At 35.1% G+C, this 24,303-nt stretch overlaps 1 protein-coding gene across 5 annotated transcripts in view; it reads right to left on the bottom strand.

Annotated features, from left to right (window-relative positions):
* RICTOR (RPTOR independent companion of MTOR complex 2) overlaps positions 1 to 24,303 on the bottom strand; it is a 124,450-nt gene that overhangs the window by 72,645 nt on the left and 27,502 nt on the right. For 4 of the 5 annotated variants that reach the window (XM_024754604.1, XM_024754602.1, XM_024754605.1 and 1 more), the window contains exons 3-5: positions 19,817 to 19,914; positions 5,476 to 5,540; positions 4,263 to 4,394 (exon numbers count right to left, since the gene is read on the bottom strand). In XM_024754604.1, coding sequence (XP_024610372.1) covers positions 4,263 to 4,394; positions 5,476 to 5,540; positions 19,817 to 19,914 — 295 coding nt within the window. Of the gene's footprint in view, positions 1 to 4,262; positions 4,395 to 5,475; positions 5,541 to 8,259; positions 8,426 to 19,816; positions 19,915 to 24,303 lie in introns of those variants that run through there. The other variant, XM_024754606.1, reaches the window with a different exon arrangement.

Below are 24,303 nucleotides of genomic sequence, written 5' to 3' on the forward strand. Positions count from 1 at the left end.
TAATATGAGGTATGCTTTAAAACAAACAAAGGGTTGAGTAACCAAAAACCAAGAAAAGAAAATGATAATAGAAACAGAACACAGGTGACTCACATACTGGAACTGTCATAAATAACTATGATTATTATGCTCAAGAAAATAAAGCAGAGACCTAGAATGTTTAAGTAAGAGTAAAATATAAATCACAGAAATACAATAACTGAAATTAAAAATTCAAGAGACTGGGGGCTTCCCTGGTGGCACAGTAGTTGAGAGTCCGCCTGCCGACGCAGGGGACACGGGTTCGTGCCCCCGTCTGGGAAGATCCCACATGCCGCGGAGCGGCTGGGCTCGTGAGCCATGGCCGCTGAGCCTGTGGTCCGGAGCCTGCTCCACAACGGGAGAGGCCACAACAGTGAGAGGCCCGCGTACCGCAAAAAAAAAAAAACAAAAACAGGTAAGTAGAAAGTAACAACACTGAAGCACAAAGATTAACAACAACAAAGATTGAAAATACAGTAAGGGCATTAGAGACATGTGGCACAGTGAACAGATTCAACACTCTGCAGCTGGAGTACCAGGGGATAGGAGAGAAAGTAACAGGAAAAAAACCCTTTAAAGTAGCCAAAGGAGAAAAAGAAGCAACAAGAAGAGACAACTTACTGTTCAACAAAAAAAAACAAAATCCAGAAGACAATAACTTATTTAAAGCATTGAAAAATAGTAACTGGTCAAAAAAATACCCTTCAAATGGGAAGGGAAATAGAGGATTTATAGACAAATAAAATATGAGAGAATTCAACTCCAGTATACCTACACTATGAGAAAATAGTAAAGGAAATTCAAGAAAGTGACCCAAGATAAAAGGGTGGAATTGCAAGAAGGAAGAATATTGGAATGGGTAAATAACATAAGTAAATATCTCTAGTTCCAATTTAATACAGTAACAGGACTATCCTGTGGGGTTACAAATATATGTAGAAATAAGGCAGAGGGGAGCTGATGGTCAAGCTGGAAGAGGTTTCCTGCATTGTTCTGGTTGTAATAAAAATGGTAAACCTTAACATATCAAGGATAAATGTAATCTCTAGGGCAACTGCTAATAGAAGAAAAGGCTTTAAAACCAAGACATTAATAGAAGAGGAAAACAATTCTTGATTATTCCCAAAGAAACAAAAAAGGAGCAATGCAAGACCAAAGAATAGACGTGACAAATAGAATATGAACAGCAAGACAGCAAAGTCAAATATATGAGAAAACTAATGGCAAGATGACAAACTCATAAATATAATTACATTAGATAAAGCACATAGACCCTGCATATAAAAAACCACTAGACATAGTCTAATCCAATTAGAAGACAAAGATGGTCAAACTAGATTTTTAAAAATCTATATGATGTTAACGGAAGAGAAACTTAAATGTAAGAACAAAAAAAAAGAAAGTGAAAGGACTGAAGAGGATATATTGTGCAAACCCTAAATAAAATAAAGTTAGTATAGCTATATTAACATTAGATAACATGAACACTCATAAAAGAAGTATTACTAGGAATAAAGAGAGACATTTCATAACCAGGAAAGGATTAGCCAATGAGAAGGTTTAACAATTCTAAATATGAATGCAATAACAAGGTTTCAAAATATATAAAGCAAGAACTGACAGGGGGACTTCCCTGGTGGCGCAGTAGTTAAGAATCCGCCTGCCAATGCAGGAGACACGGGTTCGAGCTCTAGTCCGGGAAGATCCCACATGCCACAGAGCAACTAAACCCATGTGCCACAACTACTGAAGCCCTCGTGCCCTAGAGCCCACGCACTGCAACTACTGAGCCTACGTGCTGCAACTACTGAAGCCCACGTGCCTAAAGCCCATGCTCCGCAACAAGAGAAGCTACTGCAATGAGAAGCCCACGCACCGCAATGAAGAGTAGCCCCCGCTCGCCGCACCTAGAGAAAGCCCACGCAGAGCAACAAAGACCCAACGCAGCCAAAATAAAAAAAATTGAGTCCATGATATTAAAACTTCCTAAAAAAGAAAACCCCAGGGCCAGACAGATTCGCCAGTGAACTCTACTAACCCTGTAAGGTAAACAGCAATATCTTACATAAGTCCTTACATAAATTCTTCCAGAGAATATAAAAAGGGGGTAACGTTTCCTTAGGTGTTTTATAAACATACTCTTGATAGCAAAACCAAAAAGAATATTAGAACAATGGAAAAACATAGGCCAATACCTCTCATAAACATAACTGCAAAAATTTTTCCACAGAATATTAGCAAACCCAATACAGTTATATGTGAAATAAAAAGACATCATTAAAAAGTGGTGTTTACTTCAGGAATGCAAACAAGGAATATAAAGAAATCCACTAAGAGTCTACAGCAAGTATCATAAATAATGGCAAAATACTGAACACTTTCAACTTGAGTTCAGGAGCAAAACATAGTTATCCAATTACCATTTCTAGTCAGTGCAATATTCTAACCAGTGAGATATGGTGAGGAAAAGAAAAATATAAGGATTGGGAAGGAAGAAATAAAAGGGTCATCATTTGCAATTAATGCTAATGTACACAGAAACTCTAAAATAACCTTAAAAACAATTAGAAATAAAAAGTGAATTTAGTCAGATCACCGAGATAAGAATATACAAAAACAAAACATTAAAACTTACAATTATTTTTCTATATATTAGCAGCAAAAACTATGAAAAAGAAAAATTTTAATTACATTAATACTATATCTAATAAATGCCTTACGATAAATCTAAAATATGTGCAAGACCTCTCTGCATAGAAAACTACAAAATGTTGAGAGAAATTAAAGTTCCAAATAAATAAAGGTTTGGAAGATTCGATATTATTACGATACCAATTCACCCCAAATTAACACAGAGCTTCAATGCAATTACTATAGATATCCCGGAAAGTTTTATGGAAATAGACAAGTTGATTTTCTAAAATTCACATGGAAATACTGAACCCAAAATAGAGGAAAAGCTGGAGGACTTATACTAATACATATCAACACTTACTGTTAAGATGCAGTCATTTAAGACAAGGAGAAAACGGAGCAAGAATAGACAAATAGACCAAACAAAGAGAATAGGGAAAGCAAAAACAGAAACATACTTATCATTTACCTGACTTACAACAAAAATGAAACTAGTTTAGACGTAAAAGGAGAATCTTTTCACTAAATGCCTCTAATATTTATTGGATATTGATAAAAATGAATTGTGACCTAACACCTATTTCAACATATACGGAATAAAAACTTTAGAAGAAAAAATAGGATATTATCGTCCAAAGAGACCAAAAACATTAACTATAAAATAAAAGACTGCTATATTGGATTTTATTAATTAAGAAGAGTAAGAAGACAAGGTAGACTGACTTGGAGAAGATATTCTCAATACATATACTGGAAAGGAATCATATCCAGAAGATACCAAGAACTCCTACGCAAAAAGATAGACAATCCAATTTATAAATGAGCAAAAGATAAAGAGGATATCCAAATAGTCAGCAAGCAAATGAAAGGGAAACAGAAATTAAAACCACAATGAAACTCACAATGAAAACCACAGCAGAAAAGGGTATAATTAAAAACTGAAAAGAGCAAATGCTGATGAGGATGTGGAGGGACTGGAACTCTCAAACATTTCTGATAGGAGTGTAAATCAGTACAATCACTTTGGAAAACTGTTAGGCAGTAACTACTAAAGTTAAATAAACATAAAACTTATCACCCAGCAATTCCACTCCTACATATATACCTAAGAGAAATGAGTGCACACGTCCACCAACAGACTTGTGCAAGAATGTTCAGGGCAGCTTTATTCAAAATAGCCAAACACTGAAAACAACCAAGAAAAAATCAACAGAATGGATTAAATAAATTGTGCTCTATTCACAACATAAAATACTACACAGAAATTTTTTTTTTAAATCAACATGGATAAATCTCACAGATAACACTGAGGAAAGAAAAGAGTAATGTATACTTCCAATATATGATACTCAAGAATAGGAGAAACTAGTCTAGGATGAAAAAGGCCAGAGTAATGTTTCCTACTGACTGGGGACACAAGGGAACTTGATTGGGATGCTGAAAATGTTCCATATCTTACTCAGGATAATAGGGTAATCGGTTGTATCTACCTGTAAAAATTATCAGGCTTTACACTAAAAATGTGTATACTTTATGGTAGGTATGCTAAAACTTAATACACAATTTTAAAAAACATATAAAAACATAGGGAGCTCTAAGAAAATTACCTAGCTATTAAATAGTCCACTTTCAATTTTAGCACCTTCTGCAGAATACTGGAGTCTTGGATGAGATACCGAAGAGCTCGTAGCCCTGCCGCCCGCACTTCTTTTGCTTCATTCAATAAAGCTAACCGCAAGCTATATGAAAACAAACAAACAAAAACTCTTGCTGCATGAGTTTCAAATACACATAAAATTATGATACCAAATCCTTCTTCAGTTGAAATAAGCAAAGCTACTTGTCATTTTACATATATAAAAATCATTCACTGTAAGCCATGGAACTTCACTAATGTTATTTTTAAATTTTTGTCTCCTTGGTATATTCCTACCAATCAAGAAAATGTTAAGCGTTTTGTTCTACCTTCTGTAGTTTATTTTATATAAACAGTGGGAAATTAAATATGCCTTTTTCAAGCTGTATCACATATGCCTCTACAGTCTATCCCCCTCTACCTACTTATTTCACTTCTCCCAAAGAATCATTGGTTTAAACCAATAAATAAAAATACTTTAAAATGACAGTAGGAAGAAACTACTTATACCAATTTTATTTTATTTTATTTTATTATTTATTTATTTTTTTTGCGGTACACAGGCCTCTCACTGTTGTGGCCTCTCCAGTTGCAGAGCACAGGCTCCGGACGCGCAGGCTCAGCAGCCACGGCTCACGGGCCCAGCCGCTCTGCGGCATGTGGGATCTTCCCGGACCTGGGCACGAACCCACGTCCCCTGCATCGGCAGGCGGACTCTCAACCACTGCGCCACCAGGGAAGCCCTATACCAATTTTAAACGATGCCAAAACGATGGCTACGAAACTGTAACATTAAGCCTCTCGTGGGCTTGAGCAAATCAAGTTTGCCATAGCACACTGTGTCTTAGGTGAGATCTAGAGATAACTGTACAGGTTCTTCTTGCTCTTAGAAATAATATGAGAACTTTTATTCTGCGATTTAACTTAGAAGTTTAGACTGTAGAAGTCCAGGTACTTTTCGAAAACATTAGCTTTGGTTCTTTATATTTGACAATTACAAAATATCAGTAAGAACAATAGGATAACAGTTAAAAATGCTGGAGATCCTGAATTTTTCTAACATTCAAACAACTGTTTCTATAAAATCAAAACAAGGTGTTATAATCTATTTTTAGTTTAAAATTACTAAAACTGAAATTACTAAAATCCAGAAGGGATGAGGAAGGCAACTGAACTATACTTACCAAATTATGATATCCTCATAGTTAAAACCCAGTTTTTCTTCATTGTGGCCAATATCACAAAGCAGCTGTCAGAAAAACAAGTATGCATAAACATAAGCATGTATTTTTGCTTATTTACATACATTACCTTTTTAGACTGGAATAAAAAGATGTTTTTCTCTAATAAAATTTTGAAAAATATATGAGTCTACTGTCTAAATATGACTTATTTCTATCATCCTATCATTTATTTGACCTGACAGTTCTAGGTTTCTTGCCTTTGTCTGAATTAACCAGCTGTTTTTTATTATTCTTTTTTCCCCCTCCATACTCTTACTGTTTTAAAAACTATTCCTGGGACTTCCCTGGTGATCCAGTGGTAAAGAATCTACCTTGCAATGCAGGGGACATGGGTTCGATCCCTTGTCAGGGGACTAAGATCCCACATGCCATGGGGCGACTAAGCCTGCGCGACACAACTACTGAGCTCACGCACCTCAACTAGAGCCCACATGCTGCAAACTACAGAGCCCACGCACCACAACCACAGAAGAGAAAACCCACACGCCACAGCTAGAGAGAAGCCTGCGTGCTGAAACAAAAGATCCCGCAGGCCTCAATGAAGATCCCACATGCTGCAACTAAGACCTGACACAGCCAAAAATAAATAATAAATCTATGAAAAAAAACTATATTCTTTTAGTGGTTACCATAGAGATTACAACATGCATTTTTGACTTATTACAGTCTAACAGAAATTACTACTTTACCATGTTCTCAATAATATGAGACCCCAATACTTCAACTCCATTTACTCCTCTCATCTTTCACTTTTTGTTTTTTCTATCTTTTAAGCCCCACAAGACACTATTTTTATTTTTAGTTAATATTTAGTCAATATCAATTTATATTTACTCTCAAATTCACCACTTCCATTACTCTTCACTCCAGTGGTACCTTTATGGGATGTTCTCTCTTCTGCCTAAAGAATCCTCAGTTCATTGTTGTTGATCTGTTTTATTGGTATCTTCATTTGTTTTATAGCCAAGGTTGCTGGCAATGGATTTTTTTTGTTTTTGTTTGTCCAGAAATGGTTTTTTCCCACTTATGTTTTTGGAGGACATTTTGCTAGATTTATATAAATTGTTAAGTTTGCTCTTTTCTTAAAACAATTTCAAGATGGCTTCCATTGTTTGTTGAGAAGTCTGATATGAGTCTTACTGTTGGCTCCTTTGAAGGTCTTATCCTTTTTGTCAGACTCCTTTCAAGATTTTTTTATCTTTGGTTTCAGCACTCTTGCTGTTCAAGGGTGGTTTTATTTGCATCCCTGCTTAGGGAAAACAGAAATTTCCGAATCTCTAGGTTGATATATTTTATCAGTTTTAGAAAATTCTGTATCTCTTCAAAAGTAGTTTTGCCCAATTCTCTCTCCTCTTTTTCTGGTGATTCAAATGTTCAATCTTTTTGTGTATACCATAAATCTCTAAGTCCTCTTTTCTGTTTTCTCCTTTCTTTTTTCTGTCCTTCAGCTGGGTGTTTCCTATTTACTTATCTTCTGATAAGTCTAATCTTCTATTATACCTACCTAGTGAATTTTTAATTTTACCTATCATGTTTCCATTTAACTTTGTACACATCCGATATCATAATGAAAAAATCTTTTTTCACCTATTTTCTCCATAGTTTCCTCTATTTTCTTGATACATTAACTACATTTTAAATATTTAAAGTGCTTATCATCTAAATGGAATGAATGATGTAGATAATCTCTGAGTTTGTTTTTATTATCTGTTTTTCCATTTGTTCTGGTCATGTAGTCCTGTCTTTTGGTGGATCCTATAATCTTTGTACATAAAAACTTGCAGAGATTCCTGACTACGTTATCTTTCTCCACAAAGCACTGAGATTCCTGACTACATTATCTTTCTCCACAAAGCGTTCATCCTTTTCTTTGTCAGGCCAATAGACAATGGTGAGTCCATATTAGGCTGCTGCCCTGGTAATACTCAGTCTACCTCTGGTTTTTCCCCCAGGTTTCAACTGAAAGCTTGTTGTTCAGGGGACCAATCTCAAGAGGATGACATGTCTCATTTTTGTTTTATAAAAACACTAGAAAGTCCACCCTGATTTTCAAAGATTTTCTGCTTAGGATTTTATATTTCCCATCCCAGGATTCAACAAATAAATGTACTGAGGGGAGAATCTCCTTTTACTTGATTTCTCCCATTTGATGGTCTCCATCAAAAGCTCTGTGCTGTTTTTCCCATGTTTCAGCAATAGTACTCCTGGGACTACAGTCTAAATATTTAGCTTCCTGTCCACATTCCACATTAGCCAGTATCCCCCAGGTAAATGTTGCTGGAGAAGTTAGATCATCTCCACAAGATTCTCTCTTCTCTGAAGTCTTGGTTCCTATCCCACTTACAGCCAGAATAGTTGCCTGATGCCTTCAAACAGGCTTTCTTTTTTTTTTTTTTTTTTTATTAAGAATACTGATCTAATACTAGCTATTTGCACCCCACCTGGATGACAACATATCATGTTGATCTAGTGTGAGTTTTGAAAACTGACTTTTATCTAAAAGTTACATAAAGCTTCGCAAGTTATTTATTGGGCCTAACTGAAAAGGATTAAAGAGAAAGTTGATCATTTCATTAACATGAAGGATCAGAAGGGTCTTCAAGTGCTGTTATTACTCTTCCTCAGTATGAAGTTATGAAGTTAAAAACCAACCAAAGTGACCAGCACATCTGCCTCTGTGAAAAGCACAATATTGTAGCAAAAAAACTGATGATATAAACTCACTGTTCTATTGGTAGGATCCTTGTAAAACTTCCTGTCCAATTTCTTCTTCAGAGGCAAAAACAAAAAAAAAGATGTTGCAAATAGAACAGGGTAGGGGATAGGAATGCAGGAACCCTCAGATACTGTAACATTTTCACAGCAGGGGAAAAGACTATAAAAATGATCACTTTATGTGGCAGGAAACTGCTGTGTAAATAGGTAAATAGGCAAAACAAGCTAAAAAGCTTTCCTTCACAGGCCTTTATCCAAAATTATACTGTATCCTATAAATTCCTTAAAATTCTGCAATATGATAAACAAAGAAGGTTTAGAGTGTCAAAGAGTATGAAAAAATTTTTATTTGTTTTTATTGTATTGTTATACAATGTTGTAAGTACTTAAATACTGAGAAGGATGAGACTTTTTATACATACGTGTATCAATAGAACTAACACACCATTGTAAAGCAATTATACTCCAATGAAGATGTTTAAAAAATAATAATAATGTAAGATTTCCTAAGCTTTGGGACAAGACAGGAAAATTTCTATATCTCTAGAAAACCAATGGCATACCTAAAATTAAAAGTTAAATAACATATTAGTCAAAAATATTTGGAGGGCTTCCCTGGTGCCACAGTGGTTGAGAGTCCGCCTGCTGATGCAGGGGACACGGGTTCGTGCCCCGGTCCGGGAAGATCCCACATGCCGCGGAGCGGCTGGGCCCCATGAGCCATGGTCGCTGAGCCTGCGCGTCCGGAGCCTGTGCTCCGCAATGGGAGAGGCCACATCAGTGAGAGGCCCACATACTGCAGAAAAAAAAAAAAAAATTGGAAAAACATAATAGGCAAAAGGTTTAGGCCCTATATTAGTTTGCTAGGGCTGCTGTGACAAATACAGCAAATCTGGTGGCTTGTAACCCAGAAATTTATTTTTTCATGATTTTGGATGCTAGAAGTCCAATATCAAGGTGTCTTGACAGAGTTTCTTTATTTTGAGGGCCTCATTCCTTGGCCTGTAGATGGTTATCATCTCTCTGTGTGTCTTCACATGATCTTTCCTCTATGTGTGTCTGTGTCTTTATCTTTTCTTATCAGTACATCAGTCATATTGGATTAGGGACCACCCATATAATTCCGTTTTACCTTAATTACCTCTCTAATGGAATTATCTCCAAATAGAGACACATTCTGAGGTACTGGGATAGAGCTTCAACAAACAAACTTGGGGGCAGGGGGTGGAGGATGGAGCACAATTCAGCTCGTAACACTCCACCCTCACAGCAAAGTAATATGGGCAGGACCTTATAATGTGAAGGTCTAAACAAACTGCAGAAAGATTTATCAGAAGAGGTAAATAAAATGCACAGAGAATTTACTGAAGAAATAAAACTGATAAATAAACATGACATATTTCCTATTTCCTAAAATCTGAATCAAATACATTGGAAAATGCCATTTAAATAAAGCTTACCAAACTGGCAAGAAACTGTTTTTTAACATGATTATACCAGATAAGAAAATGCACTGTTGATGGAATTATAAACTAAACACATATTGTAAAATAAATTGGAAAAATGCACCAAAATCAGGACCTGCTTTTGGTGATTTATATTAATAACTTAAAATATAAAGTAGGTTCAAGCACAAGATCCTTAAGACATAATTTACAATAATAAGGAACTAGAAACAAAATGTTCATAAAGGAGGAACCTTATGCAGATGTTAATATTACATAATACTGAAACACAAGAAATAACCTGCATAATGTATTGGTGAGTTAGGGAAAATATTCTAAAAGATATACATTTTTAAAAATATATACATTTTTAAAGTACATTTTTAAAGAAGTCTATACATCAACATTTTAACATCAAAAAATGAAAGTACACTAATAAGGACCTGCTGCATAAAAAAAACAAAATTCAAAATAAATAAATAATGAAAAAATTTGAAGTATCATAGGTGATTTATTTTCCTTTCTGTGCTTTTCTGTATTTTATAAATGTTTACAATGAATATCTATTACTTACCTAATCTGGGAAGGGTTATACATACAGTCAGTATTCATAAATAGTAACAGAAGTAGCATTTATTGACTATTAATCTTGTCAACCCTAGAAAGTAAGTAATATTTTGGTAAATAAAGACTACTGAGGCTAGAGATGGTAATATGACTTCCAAACACCACAAAGCTATCAAGTGGTAAAGCCAGAAATCAAACCAAACCAGTCTAAGTCCAGAGCCCAATGAAATGTGACTGTACTTTAGTACTAAAATTATCTACATGGGAAAAGAAAAAACAAAAACAAAAAACAAAAAAAATTTACATGGGGGCAGGGGATGAATTTAAAAATAAAATAACTGAACATTACCATCTTATTTCATTTCTCCAGCCTCAAAAATGGTATGAATCAAGAGTCTGGAGAATCACACTCTGGCTATAAACACATAAAATGAGTAAGTGAATTTATTATTTTTTTCCCAGAACAGCTAACTAAAAACACACATACAAATATTGCCCATTTCAAAGGATTAAAACACACACAAAAAGAACCTTATCACTACACTACTAAAAATAATTTAGTATTTGAGATTCCCCAGATATTTCAGATTACTAGCACTCTCACTATATGGTACCATATATTAATGAAAAAGAAAAATAAAAGGGCTCCTTAACATGGTGTTATCACTTAGACCTTGGATGTATTCTAATTCATAAACTTAAAAAAAAAATTCTAAGCTTCATTTTTCTATTATTAACATATAAGATACTGTGCTTTTAAAATGGGAGAAATGTTTTCTTAAAACAACTCCATTTCTAAAAAGGCAGTGTTTCCTTTCTTCTGCTACAGTTTGTTAATAAAATGAAATGCTTTGAAATGTAGAAGTATAAAAAATCTTACCCTGTCAAGGGTTAGTTTCTCCCCTAAGTATGCACTTGGTTCTCTTTTCCTGCATTTTCTTTTTCACACTTAGATATCCTTGCAGAAAACTACAGATTCAGAGAAACATAATTTCAAAATTACTCCCCTTCTCAAACCACAAAATGTATAACTGTTCACTATTTAACATTTGCTATAATTAGCAGTTTTGTTGAAAAGGTAAAAATTTTTTCAAAGTTATTATTATGATTTCCAAAAAGCACACACAATTTGGAAATTATTTAGAAAGGAGTTTCATTTTCTGCTACCCAATATAAATGTATTTGAACTGCAAGAAACGTTTCTGAGAAAAATGTCCACTCAGTTGGAAACTGGAAAATCACCAGTAACAACTAAAAAACACTTTGCAATGAAACACAGCATATTAGTCATAATCATCTGCCTATTTTCCAGGGACAGTAAGAGACATTAGGGCTATGCTTTCAATGGTGGCTAAATTGTGCTGTCATATTGTTTACAGAATTATAGAAGGGGGTCTTATTAATCAGTCTTAAATGAAAATATCCCTTTTGAATTAGAATTATCCCAAGTAGAGACTAAATTTTCTATATGTAAGTAATTCACATATATCAGGAATAAGAAATCAGAGAAGGGCTTCCCTGGTGGTGCAGTGCTTGAGAATCTGCCTGCCAATGCAGGGCACACGGGTTCGAGCCCTGGTCTGGGAAGATCACACATGCCGCAGAGCAACTAGGCCGGTGAGCCACAACTACTGAGCCTGCGCGTCTGGAGCCTGTGCTCCGCAACAAGAGAGGCCGCGATAGTGAGAGGCCCGTGCACCGCGATGAAGAGTTGCCCCCACTTGCCGCAACTAGAGAAAGCCCTCGCGCAGAAACGAAGACCCAACACAGCCAAAAATAAATAAATAAAGATTTAATTTAAAGAAATCAGAGAAGACATTGATAAGATTCTAAATTTTCGATTATAAAAGACACATTACGCTTTCACTTTTAATCACCAGTTCATCTATTGTTAAGTTTCAAAATATTAGGAATAAGAATAAATTATTTTAATAAAAAATTTTTGTACTGACTGACTACCTTACTCATCTACTGATTTAAATAAACAAACCCTACAAATCAAACCCTTTAACTCTTTTTTTTTTAACATCTTTATTGGAGTATAATTGCTTTACAATGGTGTGTTAGTTTCTGCTTTATAACAAAGTGAATCAGCTATACATACACAAACATCCCCATATCTACTCCCTCTTGCGTCTCCCTCCCACTCTCCCTTTCCCACCCCTCTAAGTGGTCAGAGAGCACCAAGCTGATCTCCCTGTGCTATGAGGCTGCTTCCCACTAGCTATCTATTTTACATTTGGTAGTGTATATATGCCCATGCCACCCTCCCACTTCGTCCCAGCCTACCCTTCCCCCTCCCCGTGTCCTCAAGTCCATTCTCTAGTAGGTCTCCGTCTTTATTCCCGTCTTGCCCCTAGGTTCTTCATGACCATTTCTGTTCGTTTTTTAGATTCCATATATATGTGTTAACATACGGTATTTGTTTTTCTCTTTCTGACTTACTTCACTCTATGACAGACTCTAGGTCCATCCACCTCACTACAAATAACTCAATTTCATTTCTTTTTATGGCTCAGTAATATTCCATTGTATATATGTGCCATATCTTCCTTATCCATTCACCTGTTGATGGACACTTAGTTTGCTTCCATGACCTGGCTATTGCAAACGGAGCTGCAATGAACACTGTGGTACATGATTCTTTTTGAATTATTGTTTTCTCAGGGTATATGCCCAGTAGTGGGATTGCTGGGTCGTATGGTAGTTCTATTTTTAGTTTTTTAAGGAACCTCCATACTGTTCTCCATAGTGGCTTTATCAATTTACATTCCCACCAACAGTGCAAAAAGATTTCCTTTTCTCCACACCCTCTCCAGCATTTACTGTTTGTAGAGTTTTTGATGATGGCCATTCTGACTGGTGTGAGATGATATCTCATTGTATTTTTGATTTGCATTTCTCTAATGATTAATGATGTTGAACATCCTTTCACGTGTTCATTGGCAATCTGTATATCTTCTTTGGAGAAATGTCTATTTAGGTCTTCTGCCCATTTTTGGATTGGGTTGTTTGTTTTTTTTGATATTGAGCTGAAACCCTTTAACTCTTAACTCTGGGAAAGAGATAGGCAGAAATAGTAAGAAGAACGCTGAATTGGTAAATTTAAACAATGGGAATCTCATCCTGCCTCAACTACTGACTGAATTACTAATTAACCCTCAATCATTAGGTAGCAGTTTCTTCAATTCTATCTTATAACAATGCCTGCCCTACCACATAGGTTTGTTAATATTAAGAATAAATTACTGTTGATGCTTAGAAATCATTAAAGACCTTTCAAAATGTAAGAATTAGCATCCTAACAGTCACTTAAAATGCTAAATTATTAGACATCACATATTTCACTGGAGTTCAGTCACTCCCCACCCCATGTGTTTTTATGACTATCAGTCACAATACCTAGCTTAATGTCACTAAATAGGACCAGAGTTCATGTAGAAGTTGTAAGAGAGGGCTACCCTCTCCTTTTATGACTGAAAGCTATAAATGTGATATATCTTAGTCATATGGAAAGTGTTTGAGGATGAAGCTAACCTAAAAGAAAAGAGCTGAGAAATGGAGAGACAGAATGTAATGAACATTTTTTCAACCTGTAGGTCATTCTGCCTGAAATTAAGACCTGACATGTGGTCTTCCTCATCATGAGAGTAAATAACTTCCTTTTATGGATACTTTAGCTCAGTTGAATTAGGTTTGTTACATTTGTTACTTATAAACCAACTTAAGTATTCAATATCATCAGAAGTCCACAATTATTTTGAGCATAACTATTAAATTTAATTTTTTTAATATAAACAAAACAAATACTGCTACATAATATCTTATTTTTAAATGGGGTATGGGGCTTCCCTGGAAGTCCAGTGGTTAAGACTCCACGCTTCCACTGCAGGGAGCACTGGTTCAATACCTGGTTGCGGAACTAAGATCCTGCATGCCGCATAGCATGGCCAAAAAATAATATGAATGAATGAATGAATGAGGTAAAGGTTTTGATAACATATCACTGGTATATTTTGCCTATTAGAATCCATGTGCAACATCAATCTATTTGTTATCATTAATCCATAGAATTTTCTTACAAATACTAAAATAATCAAAGGGGGCTATCAACAATATTATATTCTGACGAAGTTAAAATATAAGTCTAAACCGTCTCTAGATAATAGAAATGTCTGAGCTGCTTATTAAAATTATTAACTTTAAAAAATATATAATGATCAGTTAAAACTGGGCAGTTAAATGCTATTCCCATTTTACTTTTATGGCTCTGAAGGTTAACTAAACAGTTCTCCTCAATGAGCAACCGAAAGAAAATCCAAACTTCAAAAAATCTTATCACAAATTAGAATTCCACAGCATAGTCTTTTCAGAAGGCAATTTATAAGTAGGTTTTAAAATATAAAGTACAAATGTTCTTGGCTAAATAATTACACTTTTAAAATTCTATTCTACACAAGAGTGTTACGAATGCATTAATTTAAAATGCAAAAAGGAGGAAAAACTTCTATTTTCTAATGGAATGATTAAATAAATTACGGTATATGTATTACGCATATGTATGTATACTTGGATGCACATACATATACATACATACGGATGGATATGCACACACACATACATCTATCAACACACATAAGCAGCTACTAAAAAGTAGATCTACATTTATAGAAAATAAAGGACTCTATGATATATTGGAAAGTGGAAAAGACACAAACTACAAATCAATAAATCTCAAGATCTCATTGAAAAAAACCTTTATGTATACATATAATAAATGGTAAATAAACTGAGCATTATATTAGACACTTCGTTTTGTTTAGCTTATTTAATTCTCACAACTCACTGAAATACACACACACACACATATTTATAATTATACCAGAGAAGAATAAATACTTTCTAGTGGTTACCTGTGAGAAATGGTATTTTTGTCAGGGTAAGGAGGTGGATGGGAAGGAGATGTGAAAGAGGAATTTCACTTTTTACCATATATTGTTTAGTACCATTTAAATTTTTATATTTAACTTATATAATTTTGAAGTTTTTAAAAACAGAACAAAATAAAGATTCCTCTGGAGCTTTTAATATATGAGAAATATAGGAAAAGAGAACATTAAAATGTAAAAGAGCTAAAATATTTTCATCTTTAAAAACAGGTCTTTAGATTATGAGCATGTTGTCAGTTTTAAAAATAGAATACTAAGATTATATTCATCAGCAGCCTGTTATACACATTACTTTATCTAGTGAAATGATGTCAGAAGGCAAGCATGGGTGTGTGACATTCACATGGTTCTAGGATCACAACACTAGCACCCTCTCTTCATACCTTAAAAGGAGGTTTAATTCTGTAGATAAAGGCCACCCTCTATAACATTTTAGCCCCACTGATCTACTAAATTAACTTAATCCTAGTTTGTTTTGTTACTTAATAACAAAACAAATGCTAGTACAACAAAAACTCTTATTTAAACTGCAAAATCATCCCAATGTAATACAATACCTTTAATTAAACACTTGATATGTGCCAGGATTTGGGGAAGAGAGGGATATGAGAGTAAAAAATTAAATACATATTTCTTGTATTTAATAAACTCAGTTTAATAAGATAGTCACACACAATAAATAATAATGATAACAAAAGAGCAGATAAAATTTAGTAGACACACATATAACCTATTATAGGAACAGTGAAGGGTGACCAACTAACTCCTGTCTAACCAGTCTCCTGGAATCATAATCCTGTTTCTTATTTTCTTATTCTATAGAGCTATTCTTAGAGATTCCTAAGAATTTATAAATTTTACTCTGTAAATTAACGAACTTACAGATTTTAAAAGAATACCAGCTCTGTAAATATTTATTAACGTAGCTCGCTAACAAAATGGAATTCAAAGACACATTATTTTATGATTAAATTCAATAAGCATTTATTTTGTGCTAGGTGTTTGGAGAAATTTTATAATAAAACCTACAGACCTTTATTTATCACCTAGGGGATGACTCTGTCCCCTAGGAAACATTCAGCAATGCTTTGAGACATTTCTGCTTGTGACAACTAGTGGAGGTGCGCTACTGGTATCTAGTGGGTAGAGGCCAGGGATGCAGCTAAACACACTACAATGAACAAGACAGCTTCCCAAAACAAATAATTATCTGGCCCAATATGTCAATGTTGCTCATGTTGAAAAACCCTGTTACAGTAACAGCTTACCAACCTGCAACTCAAGCTATTAAGCAGACTCACCTTTTTAGAGTCAACAAAAATTCCTGAAAAGTGGCAAAAAATGCAAAAGAAAACAAAAAACAAACCCTAGATTGTAAGGCATTACCTGTTATGGAGTATATATTATGTACCGGCACTGTACTGACACCTTGCTTCTAACTGCAGCAAAATTATCTCTGAGTAAAGAAATCTGCCCAAGACTGCCTTGTTAGGGTCAGAGCTGGGCTGTAAGACCCCATTTACTTGATCTGAAGTTCATGCTTTCCTCACTGTATCACCAGGCAGCCAAGTGAGTTTTTATCAAGTCTCATGTTCATGGATTTTAATAATTGAACAGCCCCCCTCACACCCTGACCCAAGGTTTAGTCCCTCATATTGTAGCAAAATTCCAGTAAGTATGTTTATCTGATTTTTAAATCCATAAATAATTTAAAACAGCATATAAGAGGGCTGCTACAAGCCCTTTTCAGAGAGAAATATGAAAACTGTAAACAAAGGATATGGCAAAACAAAAAAGGGGAGGAGGAGAGTGGAGGGAAGGAGAAACGGGAGAAGAGACTGGGAGAACACAAATCAAGGAGAGACCAAGTGGAGGGAACAACTTAGTGAAATACTATGGGATAAACTCAAAAAAACAAAGAAATGTAGCAGGGAAAAAGGGAGAGAAGGCAACTGACCTTAACCCTAGAGAAACGGGGATCTAGATAGAAATAAATGGAGAATAGACAAGGGAAAAAGAAAGGTGTCCAACAGATTCCTAGAAATAGATGTTTAAACCACTCCCATTCCAAAAAGTTCTGTATGTACAATGTCCATTATGGTTAGTAGTTACTAGCCATACACAGGTGGCTGTGAACATGGAAATATGGCTAGCCTGAACTGAGATGTGCTATAAGCATAACATACACACTTGATTTCAAAGATTTAGCATGAAAAAATATTAAATATCTCATTAATGTTTTATCCTTACATAAAATGATAATAATGTGGATATACTGGACTAAAGAAAATATATATTAAAAATAACTTCACTTTTACTTTTTTTTAGTGTGGCTACTAGAAATTTAAAATTACATATGTAGCTCACATATATGTCTACTGCATAGTGCTACTGTAGATTTTTAAGATTGCTTTAGTACCCATTCTGGTGCCAAAGTGGAATAACAGAAATCATTGCCATTCTTACATTCATTCCCAACTTTCAGAATCCCAGTTGTCAAGAGATTCGGAACTACATATCTAGATGTCAACCTGATTGTGACAGGAACCATGAGTTCAAACAGGACAAAAACCTCTACTAATTGTTTTTAACAGTTAAATCTAGGCAAGTGGTAAGACGTATTATTATTAGGGTTGGGTGAAGAATGATGACATAAAACTGGGAAATTTAATAGAGGGAGTGAAACCAGGAGATGCCATTTGCAACTGTGGAACGACTCTAGGTCTTAAAAACTTGGTATTATCTGACTAGCACACTGAAGAAATGTATTTGAAGACTTTCATTACATGGATAAAAATGAAAATATACACAGGGATATATTTTTAAACATCTTTATTGGAGTATAATTGCTTTACAATGGTGTTAGTTTCTGCTTTATAACAAAGTGAATCAGTTATACATATACATGTGTTCCCATATCTCTTCCCTCTTGCGTCTCCCTCCCTCCCACCCTCCCTATTCCACCCCTCTAGGTGGTCACAAACCACCGAGCTGATCTCCCTGTGCTATGAGGCTGCTTCCCACTAGCTATCTATTTTACGTTTGGTAGTGTATATATGTCCATGGCACTCTCTCACTTTGTCACAGCTTCCCCTTCCCCCTCCCTGTATCCTCAAGTCCACTCTCTAGTAGGTCTGCGTCACAGGGATATTTTTGAAAACCCCTTCACAAGCACTCATTCAGTGTTTCTGAAAGTTGTTTTTAAAAAAATCACTTTGTCATCCCTCATACAAAATAATTTTCTCATCTGTTATATAAAAATAAAATGCCAGAATATTTCCAAGTTTCACTAAGAAAAAATAAATGCATATCTATGTTTCCCTAACTATGAAAAGAAAAAAAAACTAATCTATTTTGTAAATATTTATCACACAACACCATACTGAAAAAAACAACTTGGTTACATAGTGACTATATTCGTATCCCCTTCTATTTCTATGAAATAAAATCAAATCCAAGCCACAGTCTAACTACCAGGTAGCAGAGAATTAAACATTTTGGAAGGATTAAAACAGTGCCGCTCAAACTTTAATGTACACCCAAATTCACCTGAGATATTCATTAAAATGTAGATTCTCGCTCAGTAGGTCTGGGGTGGGGTCAAAAACTGTACATATCAAACAAGCTCCAAGGTGACACCAATGCTGCTGGTATATGGATCACACTTTGAGTAGTAAGGGGTTATAACAATTATTCCTACATTTAAAATGTACAACAGGGAACTATACTCAGTATTTTGTAATAGCCTATAAAGGAAAAGAATCTGAAAAAGAATACATATATATGTGTATGCATATATATGTAATCTGAACCACTGTGCTGCACACCTGAAACATGACATTATAAATCAACTCTACTTCAACAAAAATTTAAAAATAAAAAAATAAAATAAAATGTATAACAGTTTATATTTAGTAAACTAAAAAGGGAAAAAAATTTTCCCAAAGAAGGCATTTTGCTCTCTATTTATGGCATCACCTCAAATAACGGCATTTTAGTGTTTCCAAGAGTTGGCTGTCCAGCATTACCAGGCTCAAAAGCACACCAATCCATCTATCAAACTTGGGAATTCTTGGCTGCTAACAGAGATCAAGTCAATATTTATCTGGGACAAGGGCCCCTACATTTATCTTGAGCTCTAATTGAGATCCAGATAATGGGAATAGAGTATTAGGGAAAGAGAGAGGAAGTTGTAATACTTCTCTGGAAATTATTACACCTATGAAAAGCAAAACACACATACTTATGTACAAACATATTTATCCTATAGTATCACATAAAAATGAATATAAAAAGGCAAAAGAAATACATCATTCTGTGAATAATAGTGGAGATTGAATTATGGACTTCTCAGTGTTTTTTTTTACTTTATTCGCTTCTGAACCTACCAAATTTTTTACAACAAGTATATAATGCTTCCCATTATTCAAATATACTTTTAAATTTAAAAACATATGACAAAAATCCATGAGAAGCAGCAGAGGAAAGCACTAATACTGAAGGAATACTCAAGAATTTCTTGGTAATGGTGGTTAAGAAGCATCTAAAAAGTACAATAAGGAAAAAAGAATTTAAGATGGTAATACAAAGAATGAAGTTACTTACCTTAGTAAAGTTATTCAGATGGCCTAGCTTTCTCATATTTGATACTCCTTGCAATTTGGCCACATTTTGGAGAATCTCCCTTAAGTTATCAGAAGGTTCTAGAACAGACAAAAGAAATTTAACATAATTTTAAAAGAGTATTTTCTTAACCAAACACACAAACCGTGTAGTATTAAAACTTCACAACTTTGGCTCTTGGCTTCTTTAAAGTCTTACACTCTCTCTGAAATCTATCTACTTAGGAGACTTCAAAGTCCATGTGGATGACTCACTGAATGACCTTCACATCTCTACTCCACTTATACCTATGGTGCAACTCTGTGTATCATCACCTGGAATTATTCAACCACTCATTCTTAAATTTCAACCCCAACCCCAAGCACAATTTTCACTTCTGGCCACAATGTACTGACACAATAGTAACAGGCACCAAAAATACTGTCCTATTTGAATCAACCAAAAAACTGAACAAAACATATAAAATGATAGTTCAAGACACTGGACATCAAGAAGTAAAGAAAAATAATCCCTGAGAAATGAGAAATAAACAAGCATGCTCTACAACTGCCCCAGCTTACTTTTTTTAGAGTTTCCAGGCCTTGGTGCTGAGAGGAGAAACCCAGACAAACTGTCTGAGTTGAAGAGACAGAGCTCAGAGTCCCAGTAGACCAAAAAGTGTTACAGAAGAGAGCACTGTACAGAGAGAGAACACTGGACATCTGCAAAGGGATCCCTTATGTAGTCAATATAGCAATGATTGGTGCATGTTTGTGAGGAAATTACCACTCGAAAGAATTAAAGGGATGAGTACCTTGTGCTCACACAGGGCAGGGAGCAGTGCTTGTTCCTAATGTCCATATTGAAAACCTTAATAGTGCATGGGGCATTGGTTACAGTATTCAGAAAAGTCTTGGCTTCGTGGTGGGGAACAATCAGATATAGACTAACATTTCTTTGATCCCACCTAACAAATCTCCAAAGCAAGACTTGAAAGAATTAAACTGTTTCCAAGTGACTAAAATGTGTCTCAGACCAAAGCTCAAGAAGAATCATAAGAACAGAAAAAATAGGGGACACCTAATGAAGCAAAATTTAAAATGATTAGCATTCAAATATCATCAGACATACAAAGAAGCAAAGTCATACTATGACTCATAGTAAGCAGAAAAATTAATCAACTGAAAATGACCCAAAACTGAACTGTTAGAATCAGCAGAAAAGGACATTAAAACAGTTTTTATAACTGTATTCTGTATGTTCAAAAACTTAGGGAGAGTCATGAAAAGTGTAAAAAGCACTCAAACTGAATTTGTGGAGATGAAAACTACAATGTCTCAGATGTAAATATACTGGATGGGAATAAAAGCATAACGGCTTTTATAGAAAGTAAGAATTGTGAATTTGAAGACAAAGCAATAAAAACTAACCAAAATGTAACACAAAGGGAACAAAAAATAAACGAAAAGACTATCAGTGAACTACGGAACTTCAAGCAGCCTAACACAATTACAATATGTGTAACTGGAGTCCTCAAAGGAAAAAATTAGGCGATAGAAGAATTGAGGAAATAATAGATGAAAACTTTCCAAATTTGATCAAAATAAGCCAATAAATCCAAGAAGCTCAATCAACCCCAAGCGCAAGAAACAGGACCAAAACTAGACCAAGGCACAACATAATCAAATTGCTCAAAACCACTGGTAGAGAAAAGTCTTAAAAGCCACCAGATAAAAAAAGACAAGTTACATACAGAGGATTAAGAATGACAAATTTCTCGTGGAAAACAGGCAAATGAGAAGACAGTGAAGCAACATCTTTAAAATACTGAAAGAGGGACTTCCCTGGTGGTCTAGTGGTTAAGAATCTGCCTTCCAATGCAGGGGACATGGGTTCGATCCCTGGTCCCTGGGTTCCCTGGGGAACTAAGATGCCACAGGGCAACTAAGCCTGCACACTCTAGAGCCCATGCACCACAAGTAGAGAGCTCTGTGCACCGCAACTAGATAGAAGACCATGCACCGCAACGAAGAACCCGCACACCACAACTAGAGAGCCCACGGACTCTACAGCCCGCACGCCACAACTACAGGGAAGCCTGAAGCCTGCATGCGATGAAGATCCCACGTGCCGCAACTAAGACTCAATGCAGCAGGTATAAATAAATAATTTTTTTTAAAAAGGCTCATCTATATAACACGGCACTATGCAGTGATTAATGACCTGTGTGAGATTATTTCAAAAAAAAAAAATACTGAAAGAAAAAAAAAAAAAGCTTTTAAAATGTAAAAGCCATTCTTAGCTCACTTGTTTTACAAAAACAGGCCAAAGCCAGAAATTGCCCTGCGGTTGGTAGTCTGCCAACCCCTGGAATAGACTGTCAATATTCCTGAAGCTATTTTTCTATTAATATATTCAGCATCCTATTTGCTTTAAACAAAAGCACAATCTAAAGAAGAAAAAGAACCTGTTACATTACGGGTATTTTAGTTTAAGAGCCATTATGCCTTCCTTTGAGATATTTAGATGTTAACACAGAACTAAGAGGCTATTTGTTTTGAATCAGTCTTTTCCTCAGCAAATGAAACTGGTCACATTGTTCTATAAATTTACCTTGCATTGCCTACATTCCGCCATTCTATTATACTCAGTGTAAGCCGTGACAACCATAAATTGGCTAGTGTCAAACCACTAAGCATATTACATAACCCAGTTATTGCCAATCACTTTGAAATTACTACATACTCAGATCATTCATTTGATTTCAGAGCATTTCCTACAAATTTCGCATTTTTTTTAAACTCCAATGAAATTCTATCTACTTTTAAATGGTTTAGCGTATGACTTTAAAATTAGTGACTCTTTTAGGTTGTCTTAAATATGGAATGAAAACAGCTCACCATTGGGTGGGATCAGAGCTCATTAAAAAAAACTGCAAGGGACCATGAATAGATCACTGCTAGTACTCAGTAATATCTTTTTGTTATAAATGGTATCTGTTTGGAGACATTGAGGAAGAAAAATTATGAGTAAGCCAATGATTTTTAAATGATTTAACTATACTTGCGAACTTAATACAATTTTTATAACAACCCTTACAGTAATTCAGAACCTACAGTAGTTTGCAAAACCAGAGTTAAGGATCTATAAAGCCAGTGTGAAATCCACCTAATGGAAATATATAACCTAACCATTTTACATCAATTTATAATTAAATTGTCAGGCATCAAACAGTTTCGCTAACGTAAGGACACAGTTACTACTATGCAATGTGATAGGACTAATAGCTAAGATGATTAGTCTGAAGATATATTCTTCACAAAGGCTTGCATATTTCTAATTATTGCCTATTTTCTAAGTACAAACTGATTGCAGACATTTTTGAAAAGCCACAATTTTGTGACAAAAATGAAATCTCGAGTCTGAGTTCATTCGTTCAGAAACATTAATTGAACACCTATATGGTCAGGTACTGTTTTAGGTACTGGGAAAATACATCAATGAGCAAGACAGATCGTTCCTTACTGGACCTTACATACAAATGGAAGAAAACTGATAAACAACAACAACAAAAACCCCTATGCACACAATATGAAAATTGACAGATTGTGAGAAGCCAATATTGGGTCAAATCTTTGCCTGATGAATAATGACATATAATGAACCTAACATACAATGCAGGTGTTGTTGTCAATCCAAATCAAAATGAATCAGCCTTTCTTCTTCTTTGCCCTCTTTACCCCTTTCTCTTTTATATAATTAATTACCAGGAACACCCAACTAGAATTGTAATATGGAAGAATTTCAAAGTTTCTTCATAATATAGTTCCTGAAAGACAGAACATGTTTCCTTCCAGAAACTATGTTACTTCCTAGACCAATTCAAAAATAGTAATCAGGGCCATTTTAGACATGAAATACTATGTAATGCTCATGTGCTACAATGTTCCTATGAGGAACTCTAACTTGAAATATTAGGGTAAAGTTCCCCTGGTAATGAAATAAGAAGTCCCTGGTTTCTTCTACATGCTAGATTAGGAGTATACAAACTTTTTAATTAAAAAAGGCCCAGACAGTATTTTATGCCATAAACTCTCTTTTTCTGTTGTAACATAACTGTTGTAACCAAGAAAGCAATAGTAGAAAATACATAAGTAAATGAATGTCGCTATGTTTCAGTAAAACAGACCTGGCCTCATGAGTTGTAGATTGCCAACTCCCATGCTAGACAGTCAGAACTTAAACTATATGAGCAAGCTGAGATCAGTGTGCTTTTTATTGGCTGGGGGCGGGGACGGGGAGAGACTTTAAGGAGAGGTTTACCTCTCTCTATTTCTTCCTATTCTCACTTAATGTTTCCAGTTCAGCCTTTCCAAAACTGTGCTATGTGAGAAGTATTGATATAAAGCACAAATGAGATAATCCGCTAGGATTTCTCTGAAGCCCAGTAGTTTAGCCCAGAGCTGCATTAAGGGAAAAAAGCAGGGGGT

The sequence above is a fragment of the Neophocaena asiaeorientalis genome, unplaced genomic scaffold (assembly GCF_003031525.2).
Source record: "Neophocaena asiaeorientalis asiaeorientalis breed wild unplaced genomic scaffold, Neophocaena_asiaeorientalis_V1.1 scaffold229, whole genome shotgun sequence".
Taxonomy (NCBI): domain Eukaryota; kingdom Metazoa; phylum Chordata; class Mammalia; order Artiodactyla; family Phocoenidae; genus Neophocaena; species Neophocaena asiaeorientalis.